The sequence below is a fragment of the Misgurnus anguillicaudatus genome, chromosome 6 (assembly GCF_027580225.2).
Source record: "Misgurnus anguillicaudatus chromosome 6, ASM2758022v2, whole genome shotgun sequence".
Classification (NCBI taxonomy): Eukaryota; Metazoa; Chordata; class Actinopteri; order Cypriniformes; family Cobitidae; genus Misgurnus; species Misgurnus anguillicaudatus.
The window spans coordinates 29,161,897-29,180,375 of NC_073342.2; the positions used below are offsets into that span (position 1 = coordinate 29,161,897).

Consider the following 18,479-nt stretch of genomic DNA (forward strand, 5'->3'; position numbering starts at 1 on the left):
TACGCCTTGGCCCTAGCACTTGATCAAACTGAGAATTGAGACGCCACTTCGCCTCACATGAACGCACAAAACCGAGGTGAAGGGGTAAGGGGAAGGGGTAAGACAGAGAAATGAGACGTACCCTTAGTTTTCCTAAATCCTATGTGTGATCAATAAAGGTGATGTTTGCCTTGAACACCACTTATAACATTTTCAAGCTTTTCAATTTTGGAAAACGGGACAGTTAACCATAATAGCCTAGACCACACCAGATAATCTGGTTAGTGGGGATTACCGAATGGGGAGGACTTGGCCAATCTTGACAGTTGTGATGCGTGCAGGCTGTTACCCTTTTACACCCCTTTGAGAATTCGGGTCATTCTTTGAATTCCTTAATGTTACCCGACTTCTACACGTTTGTTTCCAATCTCTACTGACAGTATGAAGATATTCGGAGCGTTTTCTTACCTTTCAATCTCTCTCTCTCTCTCTCTCTCTCTCTCTCTCTCTCTCTCTCTTTCCCAGTCTAATATTCATACAGTGTAGTAAGCTGCTCAGGTTGGCCGGTGCGTTCAGTGCTGGTGGGCGACTATAACTGTGTGTGGTGGCCTGGTACATCTCTTTCTCATGACCGAGACCTAATCCTGCATTACAACACACACACAGTCAAGCGACACAGCTAAGGTTCAAGGCAGAAAGGTGTACATGTTGTTTGGAAAGATATGAGAGACGGGGGTCATAAACACACATCTTCAGTGCTGTAGGGTTTATGTTCATCCATAGACAATGCTGTGGCTTCGAGCAGGTACTGTCTCAATTTCTCAGCCTTCGTTTTGATAAATAATAATTCTTTTCAAATTTTTCATTACTGTTATTCTTACAATAACAAGGCCTCCATTAGATCAGTGTTTTTGAGTGCGTTTCTGCTTGTGAACATGTGGACTTCAAGCAAACTTTCATTAGGTGTGTTGTGTATAGACATTTTTTTGCATTTGCTAGGTCAAGCCTTACCATGATACTGATTTTACATCATTTGACCCAGGGATGGAGGACACCAATCATTTAGGTTGTATTACTTTCTAAGCCTTTCGACTTATGATTCTCACCTTGACAATGAAAATCTTATAGGCTTAAATGAGAGTCCTGTGTCATTTATAACCATTATATTATAGAGACTTGGGGTAGGATCTTGGGCCAGTGAGCAACCATTCATAACATCCAAGTCTCATTTCAGCGTATCCTAAATGAATGTTTCTTCTGCAAGTGTTTCAGTAAGATGTTGCATTGATCGCGCTGATGGGGTGTGTATACGTTAAGTCAGGTGTCCCTCTGTGTTTCTGTCTTTCAGAGGAACCCAGGGCATTCTGGGTAGTTTACCAATTGATAAATAATGGACTTTGCTCTGTTATGCTTTACTCTGGTGTGAATTAGGGATTAATAATTAACACACATGATCACACATACATTACACAGATCTGGGGTCGGTTGAACCAGCTGGACAAAAGTTAGGTGTAAGCCCTATGTCAGGCTTAGATACCTCTGGGTTTAACTGCAGTAAAAGTTGAGACGCCATTGGCATTACTATGGTTACAAACCAGCTATTAGATGACAGATGATAGTTGTTCGTCCTCTCACATTGGTCGGTAGTGTATATTGAAGGCTTAGGTTTTAATCTGTCATTTACTGCAGTAAGACATTTTTTATAATTTGTATGGTCTTAAAAACTTAAACGCCCTAAATCTCATAATTACAATTTTTTGCAGCGTTTCACAGTCGGGGTCACATATGCACCCTTTCTTTTAAAAGGGTACTGCCCCAGTTATAGGGCTGTGTATCGCCAACAATTTCCCGATACGATACGTATCCCGATACAAGGGCTCCGATACGATGCGCATCACGATACAAGACTATTTTGAATTACATTTTTGTTCAGAATTTAGTAACATTATTATTATTATTATTATTATCTGTTTATTGTACATTGAATAAGCAGTGTTTTAACAGTTGTGTTTTTGCCATTAATTTATTAGGTTCTTGGGTAACTCATAGAAATACTTTAAATCCCAGAGTTAGTACTTAACTTATGTTTTTTTTAAATCAGTTTTACAAAGATGGTGCCTTACTCTAGGCATTATATTTGTCTCTCGTTATTCTATATCTATGAATATATCTATAAACATGCAGTCAGACTTAATACTATTTAATAGAAATCAGATTATTAATGTGACAGCTATAGTTTGAAGAAGCTCTGCATCTCTTCTCCAGACGTACACTTCTCACATACAAATCTTTGTCGTGTTTCTCCTCAAATGCGTTAGTGCTGTTTTATAAGAAAGTGGCTAATAAAGCCCTTTGCAGTAATATAGGCTAAGATATCTGCGCGTTCATACTGAACTCATTGATTTTTAATACGCGCGTGCGAGAGAGAGAGAGAGAGCGCGAGTACGCGGCTTGCTATGCAGACACATGCGCCAGCGAGACAGACACGCAAAGTGAAAGTATACCCCGCAACCTTTAACTCTACGTAGCCTACTCCGCGGGATACATGCTTCCTTTTCATATGGATCACGGATCAACAGCGATTTGTCACGTTACTTTCAACAGTGCATTCTAATCGATACGGAAGGTGCTGTATCGATGCGCGCATCGTCAGCCGTCCATGACGATGTATCGTCGTATCGATATTTTGAACACAGCACTACCCAGTTACAGCTTTTGTACCCTTTTTTCTGAAAGTGTGGTGTGGTGCACATTGTATAAGTACATAGACCGATATATGGAGATGGTAAGAGATATAAATGTAGACAGCGAGTAGGGAATGATGCCAAATGCATTAAAGAAATCATGGAAAATTTTTATCTTGATTAGTTGTCGACCGCTATGTTTTTTTATGGCAGATGCCGATACAGATATTAAGAAAGCTGATATAACACAAATGTTATTATAGTAAATAAGAGGCAAACAGAAAATTGGTGAAACTTAAAAAAAACATTTGTTGGGCATAACATTTATAAATATATGAAGAGTTTCGTTGCAAAACGAGATAACTCAGATTTTTTTATTTTTCAGAAATCTTTTTTTGGTTGTGCATTCCAATTAATATCAATTCAACTGCAGTTGGTTTGTTTTGATTTAAACCTTCATAACTTAAAGAATACAGCTAAGTAGCACAATAAAACAAAATAATAACATGATAACATAATAATAAACATGTTTTGACAAAAATGTTAAAAACGGAGTTATCTCGTTTTGCAACGAAACTCTTCATATCCTTTTGAAGTACTTAAAACATTAATGTGTATCTGATATCTCATGGTACGTGTTTAACCTCATACATGGACATCACATATTTTGTTATTTGCACCATAACACTTAATTCTGTGTAACTGGAACCTGTTGTACACAATCATGGAGATTACACTGCACTGAAAAATATTTGGACATTATATTTATTGGTTCTTCCTAACCCCAAATAGCTGGAAGAAATCAGATATATTCCAACCAAACCAAAGCTCGGGTCTTAAGTTTTTTAAACAACATTATGTGAATAATTATTGGTCAATTTACTGTCTTTCAGAATTTGGCTTTACATTGAGTGACATTGAGTGTCTTTTTTATTACAAACATCAAATTTAAGTAATAGAGAAATTTACTGGCCGAATGAAAAGATTTATCGGCAAATGCCGATAATAAAAAAATCCAAATATCACCCGATATATCGGCATCTGCAATATATTGTCCTATCACTAATCTTGATTCATCATAATGACATGATTTAACTTACCTCGGATGAGCCACCTGCATCCGAATATGACTGTCATCGAAATTTCTGATGTGAATAAAATTATTGCCAGGCTCTGTTATAGTTACTGATCTTAAGTTAACTGCATTACATATTGATTTATTTATTTTTAATAATTATTTAACAGTTCATTTGCTAATAGATTGCCATACAGTATGAAAATAAAACTTTTAAATGTTTAACACTAACAGAGAAAAATATGAGAGAGAGCATGGACTATAAAAAAAAGCAATGCATCTCCTGGGCTACATACTACATTGACCTAGGAGCATGACCAAAGTTAAAAAAATCCAGTGGTGCATGTACGATACGCGTGCACCATTCCGATGACGAAAATTGCATCACGTGCACTGTACGCGGACCCTCATGTAAGCGTAAAAACTAGAAGATTCTCAGCCTTTTGCCTAGCACAAGCCATCTTTCGGATGCAATTAAAATCATAAGCAATAAGTATGGTCACTATGCTTTTATGACAAGATGAACATTACAAAACAAGCAAATCACTTATAAAAGTTCACCAAACATTTAAAGTACAAAGCATTTGTTTCTCCACCGTTTGTTTAATCACCTTCTCCTCTCCTTCATTGTCTAAAAACATTTCTCTCCCTTTCCTATACTCCCCCTCACCCCCACTCTTGTTCTCCCTTCCCGTCAGTCATTTCTGCCGCTGTTATCAGTGTTTGGATGGCAGATTTATCGCAGGAGGATTTAAACATCTGGATCTTATTTAGTAAAGTCATCAGTCTATGTTTCTCTCTGCCCTCCTGGCACACACATAAAACTGTCCAAGCAGAGACCCCAACCGCAGCATCCATACGAACGGAGGACCTTGAAACGTTACATCACTGTTGGGTTTTTCCATTTAGCTTTTGTTTTTGGAACGAATTGCTAACTAAGGGGAACTAGCTAATTACTAACCAAGTATGTCGACTCATAGTATATACTGTACTTGATGTAAATATCTACTGAGAACAAAAACTTCAAATCTGCTGGTTGCTGAACCAAAAACTGGGCAGCCCCTATGGCCTGACTTTGGCCTTGAATGTAAGGCTGTGGAATTTCTTTGCCTATTTTATTATCACCAAGGTAGAGATCATAAGCCCAATCGCTTATTAATAAACGTGTGGGATGATTGATTTACATCTCAAAGTAAACACCATTAATGATGGATAAAGGGAAATATATAGACCACATACCTGTACTTACATTTATAAGCCATGAAAAGTAAATAAGACATTTATAAGCAATGAAAGGTCCAAGTCTGGATATCTACTGGTGCGGGATTTAAACCTTCTGTGATCTATAGGACACAAGCGGACCAGAGGTTTTTCCAACATTAACATCGGAATTCTTCACATTCCAGATTTGTTAGTGGTCTAATCCAGTGGTTCCCATGTTGGGGGCAAGGGGGGCCCGAAATGGTGCCTGGAGGCCAAACATTAGTTAATCATAACTTATGTGTAATTAAACCATAGGTTACATTTTTTTATAAACTTATAGAGGAAAGTAAATATTTTGAATAGTATAAATATTAAGTTTTTTGACCTGTTTTATTTGTTTTTACTTTTGTCGTTAACTTCCAAAACATGTAGTTATATATACTTTTGTAGGTAACAATCTTTTTAATATGGTGTTTCCCAAACTTAATTAAATGTACCCATCCAAAACATTAAACATCCTTCTGTAAACCCTCTATCTCTGACATCACACAAAGTATAGCATTGAGCATACATCGAGGTGGATTGTAGGATTGACAGTAGAACAGAAGAAGCATTGATTGCGTTTGAGGATGTTGATAAAGTTTGCATTGCTCTGTTTAAACTTTACAATAGTACAGACTGAGGTGGATTTTCATTCAATTGAAATATTATTATTAGACAAATATTGTTTAAAATATTGTAGTGTTAGGCTATAGTTTGTCACACTACCCACTGAGCATGCGACGTCTGTGGACGTACAAAACAGGTTGATATCATGTCCGTCCGTCCAGGCCATGATCTGAACGTCCATTGACAGCCAGAATAAGTCGATTAATGACACTGAGAAATGTTGTCCAAACTGGCCACAATCTAAACGTCCACTGACAGCCAGAATAAGTCGAGAAAAGACGTCCAGATTGGCTATAATCTGTACGTCCATTGACATCCATAATTAGTTGATAAATGACGTGAATAAAGATGTCCAATTTGGCCACAATCTAAACGTCCACTGACAGCCAGAATAAGTCGAGAAAAGACGTCCAGATTGGCTATAATCTGTACGTCCATTGACATCCATAATTAGTTGATAAATGACGTGAATAAAGATGTCCAATTTGGCCACAATCTAAACGTCCACTGACAGCCAGAATAAGTCGAGAACAGACGTCCATACTGACTATACTGTGCAATTGACTGGATTGCGCATGAAGTCCCAATTGTAAACCACTGTGCCGCCATATTGGTATGCCTAATCATTCGATAAAATTAATAGGATGTTATCAGATTTTAATAATAAAACACGACTCAGTCTCTGTTTTTATATCTGAAGTCGTGCATTATAACAACGCAAACGTATAAGCTTGTTCATTTAAAGTTGTACATTTTACTTTTTTAACAAAAGTTACTTTACATTGATCTTTATTGCAGCATCAAATCAGCCCACAACACATGTATTATTCATAATAAATGTGTTCATTCTGAAATCTAAATAAATAATAATGCTTTGCCCATACATTTTTTTTACATATATTTTAAAATATACAAAAAATGTTTACTGAAATGTATTTTGAAATATGTTTTAAAAAATAATTTTTCTCTAATATATTTTTGGCCATTTTTTGTATATTTTAAAATATATATTCTAAAAATAAAAAAAAATTTAAAGCATTAAAAATATATCTATCATACTATCTACTTTGTTTATGTTATGAACCTGTAAACATTACAGTTTTAAAAATATTAAAACATTTTCAACTTTAAAATATACTTTATAAAATTAACTTGTATTTAGCATGTATTTTAAATATATTTTGGCAAAGAATACTTTTTGGCCTATGGGATGTAAAATTTAAATACATTTTGAAATATATGTTGATATATGAAGGTTAAAACTATATTTCCAAATTCAAAAATATATTCAAATAAGCATAACATTCTACAAAATATATTTTGCATATATTTAAAATATATTTCTGGCTAGAGAAATTCATTTTTTGCTGTATGGGTGTATATGTGCTTTCAATAATTTGCTGGTTTTGTAATTATGTTATGTTATACAGTATTGTTTTTGTTTGTACAGTAAAATGGGTTAACAATGTTAATAGCATGTATTTGGAAAGGGTTAAGATAACGCTTTAAATCGTGGTTAAACTAACATTTATTTCAATGCCAATATGCTTATAAAAAGCCACAGCATAGGTCTTCTTATTACTAACTTGTTTAGAGAAATAGCGCTGACCATGGCTGTTTCTCAATAGGTGTTCTTCATGCGATCTTGAGTCCTTAGCCGTTTCTCAATATGCGTTCTTGTCTGTACTTGCGTTCTTGTGGACATGTGAAACGTCATCAGTCACGGCCCAAGTACTGTTCCAATTCAAAGTTCGCATCAAGCCCAAGTTCACATAAAATCCCCGGATGTGTTCTTGATCCGCCCATTTTATCGAGGATGCATCAGAGGAGACTTGTGTGGACTTATGACAGCGAAGTTTCCCAGAATGCATTTCGCGTCAGAAGTTCGTTCTTCCGAGTCTGAACTTGCAAGTCCGAACTAGGAAGGACACAAGTCCGAACTTGGCGTACTTGGTATTGAGAAACGGCTCTTGTGTTCTCGCTCTACGTCATCATTAATCGTCAAAGTTCAACTTGCTCAAAAACGCAAGTACAGAGGACACATGAAAATACCTGGATGTGTTCTTGATATCGAGGTTGCATCAAGTGCAGACTGAAATCACGTTACGCCCCAGACGTCATTGCGGCAAAACAATGGCGGAGGTCAAGTGACCAACAGGAAGATCGCACACTCAATTCTTAGTTCTGTGTTCTCGCGACCTTCTGAGTTAGTTCTTTCGAGGTCGCCTGGCAAGACCCATCTCCACGAGAACGCAAATCCGTTCTTTGCATTCTTGGAATTGAGAAACAGCCCATGTATGTTCTTAATGTCAAAAAACTTTATTTACACCTGTTGCATTACAACAGAATGCAGCAGTCACACTCATCTTAACCTTTTCTATAAATCTCTTAGAAACCCTTCTAGATTAAATCATAAACATTGCAAATAACATCAGAATAACAATTAATTTACGCACACGTATCATAAAAATGAATCTTGTGTGACTGATCCGCTGTAAACCAGGTGAATTTAGATCATGATTTTGAATGTAAGTCAATGACGGCCTCTACCGGTTGGGCATTGCAAGATGGCCGCTCGAACTCTGCAGTGGCTTCACTTCTCGCTGTTACGCAATCCGGCCATTTATGTAGATCAGTGACGCACATGCATTACATTGCATTTCTATACGATTGATTGCATACGGATGATATGAAGTTTTTTTATTATTTCCTCTGTGTGTGTGTGGTCAATAGGCTTAGGTGCAGGTGACCTTTAGCAGGTGTTGCAGTGAAGTGATTAGATCATGTGGTGGAGATTTGGAGAGATTTGGCAAAGAGGTGAAGAGGGGGGCATGAGAGATATTTAGTTATTTATTATTTATAGCTATGTTTGTTTTTACATGCAATATCCCATACCAAAATACAAATGCATACACATAATCACACAAAAAATTTAACATTTATATAAAAATATAGATTTAAATAAAGAAGAACTGATTTAATAAAACAAACATAATATCAAAGGCATAACAAAAGTCCACTGAAATATCAACTGTACATTTTTTTTATTCGTAATTGGGTGTTTTGACATTTCGTGCATGTTGTGAAATGTATTTTATCACTGTAGAGACGGCATGCTTGTGTAAAGACACAAGATACAAATCCAATCTCTCTCTTTCTCTCTCTCTCTCTCTCTCATTCAGGTCATGATATTAACAGCTCTTTGGAGCCAGCGAACATTGACACCAGTATCCTGGAAGAATATATCAGCAAAGAAGACGACAGCACAGATATGTGAGAAGTTACCACACACTTTCACTTGAGTATTCACTGTAGTATTTGTGTGTGTTATCTAGACACATGTAGTCTGTACCACCCCGTACTTAACTATCATGACAAATGTTCATCATATACAGTATGATAATAATATGATAATAATACATATATGGCTGTATTACAAATGTAATTTTTTCCTACAGTTGTTTCACAGAGGTTCACAGTACTCCAGGGCCCCAGTACTCTTTGGCCCAAGGCGGGGCATCCTCTTCAGGGGGGGTAGGGTGTGGTGTAAGCCCCCCCATCCCCCTACGCCAGTCTCTGCCCCAGTCCTGCCAGAACCCTTACCCGCCACCACCTTCTTTGGGCCTCCTTAGACACAACTACCCCTGCCTGGGGCAACAGCAGAGTCACCAACACCAGCAGCCGCACGTCAAGCCGGACCACCGTGGACAGTACGCACCGGGGTAAGAGGGTAATCATGGGTGGACTAATATAATAGATTTAATATGAGGTAAATAACAGCAACAGCAGGCAGGTTTTTACATTCGTTCGTGGCCACACTCCCATTAAGCTTTATTCATCATATAACGCCCCCTCAGTATGTCCACCCCTTTATTGAACTTAGATAAACTTCCAAAACTCTGATGCCACAGACTGAGTAAAGTCAAGATAGAGGAGTGAACTGTGAATAAGCATTGACAGAGTATGTGAATAAGTCAGGCCTGATAACTCATAATTAGTTTTAGTTTTGCAATCGGTGATGCTGTAATGTTGGTCAAATGAAACCAGTAGGTATGAGTGAGTTTCCATTACAATTACACAAATATGTAAGCTAATAATATTTATATGAATAATATCTATATTAATATAAAGTAAAGATAAGTAGTAATTGGACGATACAACATGATAACGATTCTCTCAACCAGTTCAAACAATTCTGCGATACGATTCGATTTAGGGGTATATTGATCAATTTATTAATATTAAGACAAAGTTTTCTGCGTCAGACATTTTGCTGCTTTGTTGTTGCTTTGGCGGAAATTTGTAGACGGACAATGGGTGAACATGTGGTAAAAGTACCTCACATAATTAGCATCAATGCATTGTAACATTAGACATTTGATTGATGCATCGACCCATATAGATGTATTGCTACTGCCCTGAAGATAAGTACGCAAGTATTATTAGTTGTTTGTAATTTTATTGTTATTGCAGAACGCTACCCGAGTCTCCCCCAGACTCCAGCTCAGAGCCTTATTCTCCCCAGCAAGCCAACGGTAAGTTCAGTCCACCTGAACAGTTTAACCTAGAAGTATAGTTCAGTGTTTATGCATACACGAGGGTCTGCATTCAATGTGCGTGACGCAAATTTTGTTATCAGAATATTATGCGCACACCGCTGGATTTTTTAACCGCACATACTTAGCATGCGTAGCTCATGCATGCGCATGCAGGAGAATGTAGTATGTAGCCCATGAGATGCATTGCATATTGTCGGGTTGAACATCTGCATACACGTACGAGCCAAATAAACTATGCTTTGCAAAACTGTGTGTTAGATCGTGCGCTTACATTTGCGTAAGCTTATAATATTAATAATATTTACGTGAGGGAACAATGCGCATGACGCATATTTCGTCATCTGCGCATCGGCAGATTTTTGTAATCACACAAACTTAGTATGCGTAACTCGCGCATTGCATATACGGGAATGTAGCCCAGGAGATGATTGCATTTTGGCGCAATACGCATGCGACGAACATCTGTGTACGTGTATGAGCTAAATAAATTATATTTTGCAAAGCTTGCATTTGCGTGCACTTATATTCATGTAAGCTTATAATATTAATAATAATTATAATATCTATAGTTTTTACACAGACGTGAGGGTCTGCGTACAATGTGCATGACGCAAATTTCGTTATCAGAATATTATGTGCGCACCACCAGATTTTTTTTAACCGCATGTACTTAGCATGCGTAGCTTGCGCATGCGTATGCAGGAGAATGTAGTATCCCATGAGATGCATTCCATCGCTTTGAACATCTGCATACACGTACGAGCCAAATAAACTATGCTTTGAAAAATGTGGAATCGACCGTACGTTTACATTTGTGTAAGCTAATAATATGAATAATATTTATAGTTCTGTTTTTAAACATACGCGAGTGTCTGCGTACAATGCGCGTGACACAAATTTCGTCATCAGAATATTACATGCACCGCGCCAGATTTTTGTTAAAGCACGTACCTAGTATGCGTAGCTCGAACATCTGTGTACACATACAAGCCAAATAAATTTTGCTTTGCAAAGCTGTGCATTCGATCGTGCGCTTACATTTGGGTAAGCTAATTATATTAATATTAATAATATCTATAGATCTGTTTTTACTCATACGCGAGGGTCTGCGTACAATGCGTGTGACGTAAATTTCGTCATCAGAAGATTACATGCGTCCCACCAGATTTTTGTAAACGCACGTACCTAGTATGCGTAGCTCGAACATCTGTGTACAAATACAAGCCAAATAAATTTTGCTTTGGAAAGCTGTGTATTCGACCGTGTGCTTACATTTAAGTAAGCTAATTATACCAATATTAATAATATCTATAGATCTATTTTTACACATACGTGAGGGTCTGCATACAATGTGAGTTGCGCAAATTTCGTCATTAGAATATTATGTCTGCGCATCGCCAGATTTTTGTAATTGCACAAACTTAGTAAGCGTAACTCGCGCATTGCCCATACAGGAGAATGTAGACGAATGCGACGAACATCTGTGTACGTGTATGAGCCAAATAAATTATTTTTTGCAAAGCTAGCGTTTGACCGTGCGCTTATATTAGTTTAACTAATAATATTAATAATAATAATAATATCTATAGTTCTTTTTTACGCATACGCGAGGGTCTGTGTACAATGTGCGTGACGCAAATTTCGTCATCAGAATATTACGTGTGCATCGCCAGGTTTTTGTAACCGCATGAGTGTTCGACCGCATGCTTACATTTGCGTACACATAAAAAAAAACTATACTTCGGGCTGTCTGCCTTGTGTGGAGCAGAAGCTAATAGTACACTAACACAATTCACCTTATAACTCTGACAATTTTGGGAAACAAGGACTTTAAAAGGTCTAATCTTATTTTTTTATATGTAAGTGCCACTTCACTTTGTTTATGTGCATCTACGCTCTTTTGTCTCAGATCCGCACATGCTTAGAACAATGACGCCTGAGAACATGTGTCACATGACCAGTCCTCCACCTCTCCCCACACACTCCCACTATCCCAGCATGCACCGGGACATGTACCTTAAGCCAGAGCCCGTGATATCACAGTACCCGATCGGTCCAATCAGTGGTGGTACCGGAGACATGCAGCAGGGTCAGATGATACATCAACTCATGCAACATCCACAAGGGCAAGAGTAAGCGAGCGAGCAAGAGTCCAGCAATGTAAAAAAAAAGTATTTAAAAAATATAAGTTTTTACTTTCTGTATCTCTTCAGTGGCATTCCTGTTCATCCGGCAAAGAAGAGGAAACATTCTGACTCACCCAACAATACTTTCAACTCTCAAATACTCACGGGCATCATCAAACAAGAGCCAGGTATACACAAACAGTAAATTGCCCAAAAAAGAAGATTTTAGCTGGGTTTTGACAAATGCGGCATTTGTAAAAACCCAGCTAAAGTCTTTTTTGGTAATTTACTCACGCATGGTCATACAGGTCAAGGCAAAATGTAGCCCATTAGATGCGTTGCATTTTGTCGCAATACGCATGCGTCTAATAAACAATGCTTTGCAAAGCTGTGCATTCATCTATCCGCTAACATTCGCGTAAGCTAATAATATTAAAATAAATCATATCTATAGATCCATTTTTACGCACACAAGAGTCTGCGTACAATGCGCATGACACAAAGTTCGTCATCAGAATATTATGCGCGCATCGCCAGATTTTTGTAGCCCACGTACTTAGTATGCGTGGCTCGCACATGTGTATATAGGACAATGTAGTATGTAGCCCATGAGATACATTGCATTTTGTCACAATATGCATGCGTCTAATAAACAATACTTTGCAAAGCTGCGCATTCATCTATCCGCTTACATTCGCGTAAGCTAATGATATTAAAATGAATCATATCTATAGATCCATTTTTACGCACACAAGAGTCTGCGTACAATGCGCATGGCGCAAAGTTCGTCATCAGAATATTATGCTCGCATCGCCAGATTTTTGTAGCCCACGTACTTAGTATGCGTAGCTCGCACATGTGCATATAGGACAATATAGTATGTAGCCCATGAGATGCATTGCATTTTGTCGCAATATGCATGCGTCTAATAAACAATGCTTTGCAAAGCTGCGCATTTACCCATCCGCTTACATTCGCGTAAGCTAATAATATTAAAATGAATCATATCTATAGATCAATTTTTACGCACACAAGAGTCTGCGTACAATGCGCATGCCGCAAAGTTTGTCATTGGAATATTATGCGCGCATTGCCAGATTTTTGTAGCCCACGTACTTAGTATGCATAGCTCGCACATGTGCATATAGGACAATGTAGTATGTAGCCCATGAGATGCATTGCATTTTGTCGCAATATGCATGCGTCTAATAAACAATGCTTTGCAAAGCTCCGTATTCACCTATCCGCTTACATTCGCGTAAGCTAATAATATTAAAATTAATCATATCTATAGATCCGATTTTACGCACACAAGAGTAGGTACAATGTGCATGCCGCAAAGTTCGTCATCAGAATATTATGCGCGCATCGCCAGATTTTTGTAGCCCAAGTACTTAGTATGCGTAGCTCGCACATGTGTATATAGGACAATGTTGTATGTAGCCCATGAGATGCATTGCATTTTGTCACAATATGCATGCGTCTAATAAACAATACTTTGCAAAGCTGCGCATTCACCTATCCGCTTACATTCGCGAAAGCTAATAATATTAAATTGAATCATATCTATAGATCCATTTTTACGCACACAAGAGTCTGCGTACAATGCGCATGGCGCAAAGTTCGTCATCAGAATATTATGCGCGCATCGCCAGATTTTTGTAGCCCACGTACTTAGTATGCGTGGCTCGCACATGTGCATATAGGACAATGTAGTATGTAGCCCATGAGATGCATTGCATTTTGTCACAATATGCATGCGTCTAATAAACAATGCTTTGCAAAGCTCCGCATTCACCTATCCGCTTACATTCGCGTAAGCTAATAATATTAAAATGAATCATATCTATAGATCAATTTTTACGCACACAAGAGTCTGCGTACAATGCGCATGGCGCAAAGTTCGTCATCAGAATATTATGCGCGCATCGCCAGATTTTTGTAGCCCACGTACTTAGTATGCGTGGCTCGCACATGTGTATATAGGACAATGTAGTATGTAGCCCATGAGATGCATTGCATTTTGTCGCAATATGCATGCGTCTAGTAAACAGTGCTTTGCAAAGCCGGGCATTCACCTATCCACTTACATTCGCGTAAGCTAATAATATTAAATTTAATCATATCTATAGATCCGTTTTTACGCACACAAGAGTCTGTGTACAATGTGCATGCCGCAAAGTTCGTCATCAGAATATTATGCGCGCATCGGCAGATTTTTGTAGCCCACGTACTTAGTATGCGTTGCTCGCACATGTGTATATAGGACAATGTAGTATGTAGCCCATGAGATGCATTGCATTTTGTCGCAATATGCTCGCGTCTAATAAACAATGCTTTGCAAAGCTGCGCATTCACCTATCCACTTACATTCGCGTAAGCTAATAAACAATGCTTTGCAAAGCATAATCATATCTATAGATCCGCTTTTACGCACACAAGAGTGCATACAATGCGCATTGCACAAAGTTCGTCATCAGAATATTATGCGCGCATCGCCAGATTTTTGTAGCCCACGTACTTAGTATGTGTGTGCATATAGGACAATGTAGTATGTAGCCCATGAGATGCATTGCATTTTGTCGCAATATGCACGCGTCGAACATCTGGGTACACGTACGTTCGAACCAAATAAACTTTTTTTGTAATTTACTGTTTGTGTATAATTAACTGCATGTGTGTGTTTTTTCCAAAGGTTTGATGCAGGATGCAGAAAACTCATATCTGGATCCAAACTATCAATGCATTAAGTGGCAGCCGCATCAGCAGAACAAATGGACTCCGTTATACGACGCCAATGGAAAAGAGCTGTGGGTGTTGTCCTGGTCGCACACACCTCAATGCTTAGATTTATGACAGAGATCAATGAAAAAATACACACAGGGTGAAAGTATGTGAGTTTGTGATGATTTTAATGGGGTACAGGGAGGTATCAGGCATGAGAGAGATGGATGGCAGAGGCCAGGGAATTCCTATGAGGTGAGGTTTGTGTAGGAGTGAGAGCAGAGATTTGGCTTATGAGAGACGAAATAAACGATAAATATGAACAGAGAACAAGAGAAAGAGAGATTGGGCAGTAATGGCAGGATTTAATGATGCTAATATTTATTACACGCAGATGATTTTTATATGATAGGTGTTGCAATAAACCGTGTGTGAGTAATCTTATATGTCATGAATAAAATATGAAATTATTATTGAAACATTCATGTAGGTGTACTTGATTCCTTTATTTTTGTTGTTAGGCAATGGAAAAATGATGTAAAGGTGATCTCACCATCCTTTTCTCTTTCTCCAGTCCATTGCCGACATACAGAGTAGATGCCGATAAAGGTTTTAACTTCTCGTTGGCTGATGATGCGTTCGTGTGTCAAAAGAAGAATCACTTTCAGGTGACCGTGTACATCGGAATGCCGGGAGATCCCAAATATGTGAAGACCAACGAGGGTCTGCAGCCAATCGAATGCTTTTACCTTAAACTCAACGGAGTGAAGGTGAGCCAAGTTTCTAAATGACGTACGAGCACTATATAAACGTTTGCTGACAGCTTTATCTATTTCTTCTAGTTGGAAGCCATGAATCAGTCCATTAACGTTGAGCAGTCACAATCTGACCGCAGCAAGAGACCCTTCAAACCAGTGCTGTGAGTTTCATGAGTTTATGTTAAATATAAAAATGTGGATTTTATCTCACATCTGTTAATCTGCGGTTTTACAGAGTGACATTGCCACCGGAGCAGGTTACAAAGGTAACGGTGGGTCGTCTCCACTTCAGCGAGACTACAGCCAATAACATGAGAAAGAAAGGGAAGCCGAACCCTGACCAGAGGTACGAAATACAAATAATGAGTCTGACGAATAAAGAAATTATTTGGGTTATTAACCTAAATTTTTCATTGGGTACGCAGGTACTTCATGTTGGTTGTGGCTCTTCAGGCTCACTGTCACAGTCAAAGCTTCACGCTGGCGGCTCAGGTCTCCGAAAGGATCATCGTCAGGGTAACCGCTGTCAGTCTGGTCGTGTCTGACCGACCTCCTCCAATCACAGCCTTTCTTTGTCTATCAATTGTCTGATTCTGACGAATCGATATTAATGACTGTCTACTGTGTTGTTTATATATACTGTTTTCGATTTGTATGTCTCTTTTTCAATATTTGGTTTTTTTAACTCTTCCCCGCCATTGACCAGTTATCTGGCTTTCCTGACGAGTTTTTACGGTAATCTGTAACTCCGCTATTATTCACTAGATGGCGCGCTTACCCAATTTATAATGCTGAGTTTACACCAACCTTGTTTCAGGTGTCAAAATCGCATCTACCGGGCGTGGTTTGCCGCTTGAGCAATTTGGATGCATTCGCGCGTGTAGAGCGTATTAGACGCACGGAAAAAGCAAGCATTTGACGCGCATCAGAGGCAAACTCCGCTTCTTGTGGGAGGGGCAAGTGATATGCTTGTGTCTGCTTGCAAGAAGACTGATGTTGATTGTGCTTGATCGAGAGTTACCAGTTTGTATTTGGTAACCTTACTATAGGGGGAAAATAAATGACGCGGGTCGATAAACGTCACGTGACTCAAAAGTGAAGTGTGTATTACAACTTACCAGGTTGCCCAAAGTCCTCACTGACACTCTTCGCGAGGTCCTTTTTATTCCCGTCTCCTCTATAGAAATAAGAACTTCTGTCGTATAGCTCCGGGTGACTGCTTACGGACAATATCAAGCGTTGGTTGAATGAGTTACTCCAGGCGGGGCTGCCACCACACCAGCAAGCAGGCTCCTGATTGGTTAACGCAGCGCGAAATTCCGCCAAAGTTTAAATTTTTCCACTCGGGCGTAGTGCTGGGCAAAGATTAATCGCGATTAATCGCATACAAAATAAAAGTGATTTTTTGCATAATATATGTTCGTGTACTGTGTCTATTTATTATGTATATTTAACCACACACACATTCATATATTCATTTCAGAATTGTTTTATTTATATATAATTTTTTAAAATTTATATTTAATATAGATTATATAAAAATATAAATAAATATATATAAACATGTAAATGTTTCTTAAATACATACATGAATGTGTGTGTATATATTTATACATAATAATTAGATACAGCACACACTCATATATTATACCAATAATCACTTTTATTTTGTATGCGATTAATCGCGATTAATCTTTGCCCAGCACTACTCGGGCGTCAGCCGCAAATTGGCGTGAACCGCAAAATGCACAAAAAGCACCATTTGCACGTACCACGCACAATGCTCAATTTGCGCAAGCTTCACGCACAAATGAGGCGGAAACGCGTCTTCCGCGCCGCGTCTTCACATTGACTTAACATTGAAATCACTCGCACTTCACGCCTCTACCGCGGTTGGTGTAAACGCAGCATTAAAAATGATGCAAAAACTAATTTAATTCATTTTAAACTCTGTGTATGTTTTGATAATCATTCTGAATCTGATTTCGAACAAAATTTCTTTACAAAAATGCAATTATTTCAGCTTTTTGCTCAAAATTTGGTCTTTTTGAAGAAACCTACCCATATTTCAGAGGTTATAAAAGAGAACATATGAACATAGGATGAAACTTTTTTTACCGTTTTGTTTGTTTGAAAGCAGAGGGTCTGTTCTTTCATTCGATATGCATGTTTATATATTTATAGAAGAAAAATTTCCAGAAAGGCATTTTGTGAAACTTTTTTAAAAATGCTGGCGGGGAATGAGTTAATGGTCTTTATTGCTCTGATACACATTTTATGATTGCCTCATAGTTCATTTCTATACATAATATCTATTTTACGTTTCACGTGTGCCTATGTTATTTGAATTTGCATTAACAACTTCCATTCCCAGACACTTGCGCTCATTACTTTTCGATTACTTAGTCCATTTTCTTTCTTTCGGTCTGTCGGTCTGTCTGTCTCAGGCGTCCAATCCGGGTCAGTTTGAGAGCGACAGTGAAGTGTTGTGGCAGAGAGGACAGACGTCGGACTCTGTGTATCATCACGGTCGGGTGGGCATCAACACGGACCGCCCCGATGAAGCCCTGGTCGTCCACGGTAACCTGAAGGTCATGGGCTCCCTTGTGCATCCTTCTGATATTAGAGCTAAGGAGAATGTGATGGAGGTATACATGTGTTTGAGATGACATCATTCATATACATGGCCCTGCTAGTATGCA

General features: G+C 38.4%; 1 protein-coding gene across 3 annotated transcripts in view; it reads left to right on the forward strand.

Annotated features, from left to right (window-relative positions):
• The window catches only part of LOC141364365 (myelin regulatory factor-like), a 57,847-nt gene that overhangs the window by 14,485 nt on the left and 24,883 nt on the right, over positions 1-18,479 (forward strand). For 2 of the 3 annotated variants that reach the window (XM_073868958.1, XM_073868960.1), the window contains exons 2-12: positions 8,793-8,883; positions 9,069-9,332; positions 10,084-10,145; positions 12,079-12,301; positions 12,383-12,483; positions 14,991-15,105; positions 15,594-15,789; positions 15,862-15,938; positions 16,013-16,123; positions 16,203-16,302; positions 18,225-18,425. In XM_073868958.1, the coding sequence (XP_073725059.1) occupies positions 8,793-8,883; positions 9,069-9,332; positions 10,084-10,145; positions 12,079-12,301; positions 12,383-12,483; positions 14,991-15,105; positions 15,594-15,789; positions 15,862-15,938; positions 16,013-16,123; positions 16,203-16,302; positions 18,225-18,425 (1,541 nt within the window). The remainder of the gene's footprint in view (positions 1-8,792; positions 8,884-9,068; positions 9,333-10,083; positions 10,146-12,078; positions 12,302-12,382; positions 12,484-14,990; positions 15,106-15,593; positions 15,790-15,861; positions 15,939-16,012; positions 16,124-16,202; positions 16,303-18,224; positions 18,426-18,479) is intronic. The other variant, XM_073868959.1, reaches the window with a different exon arrangement.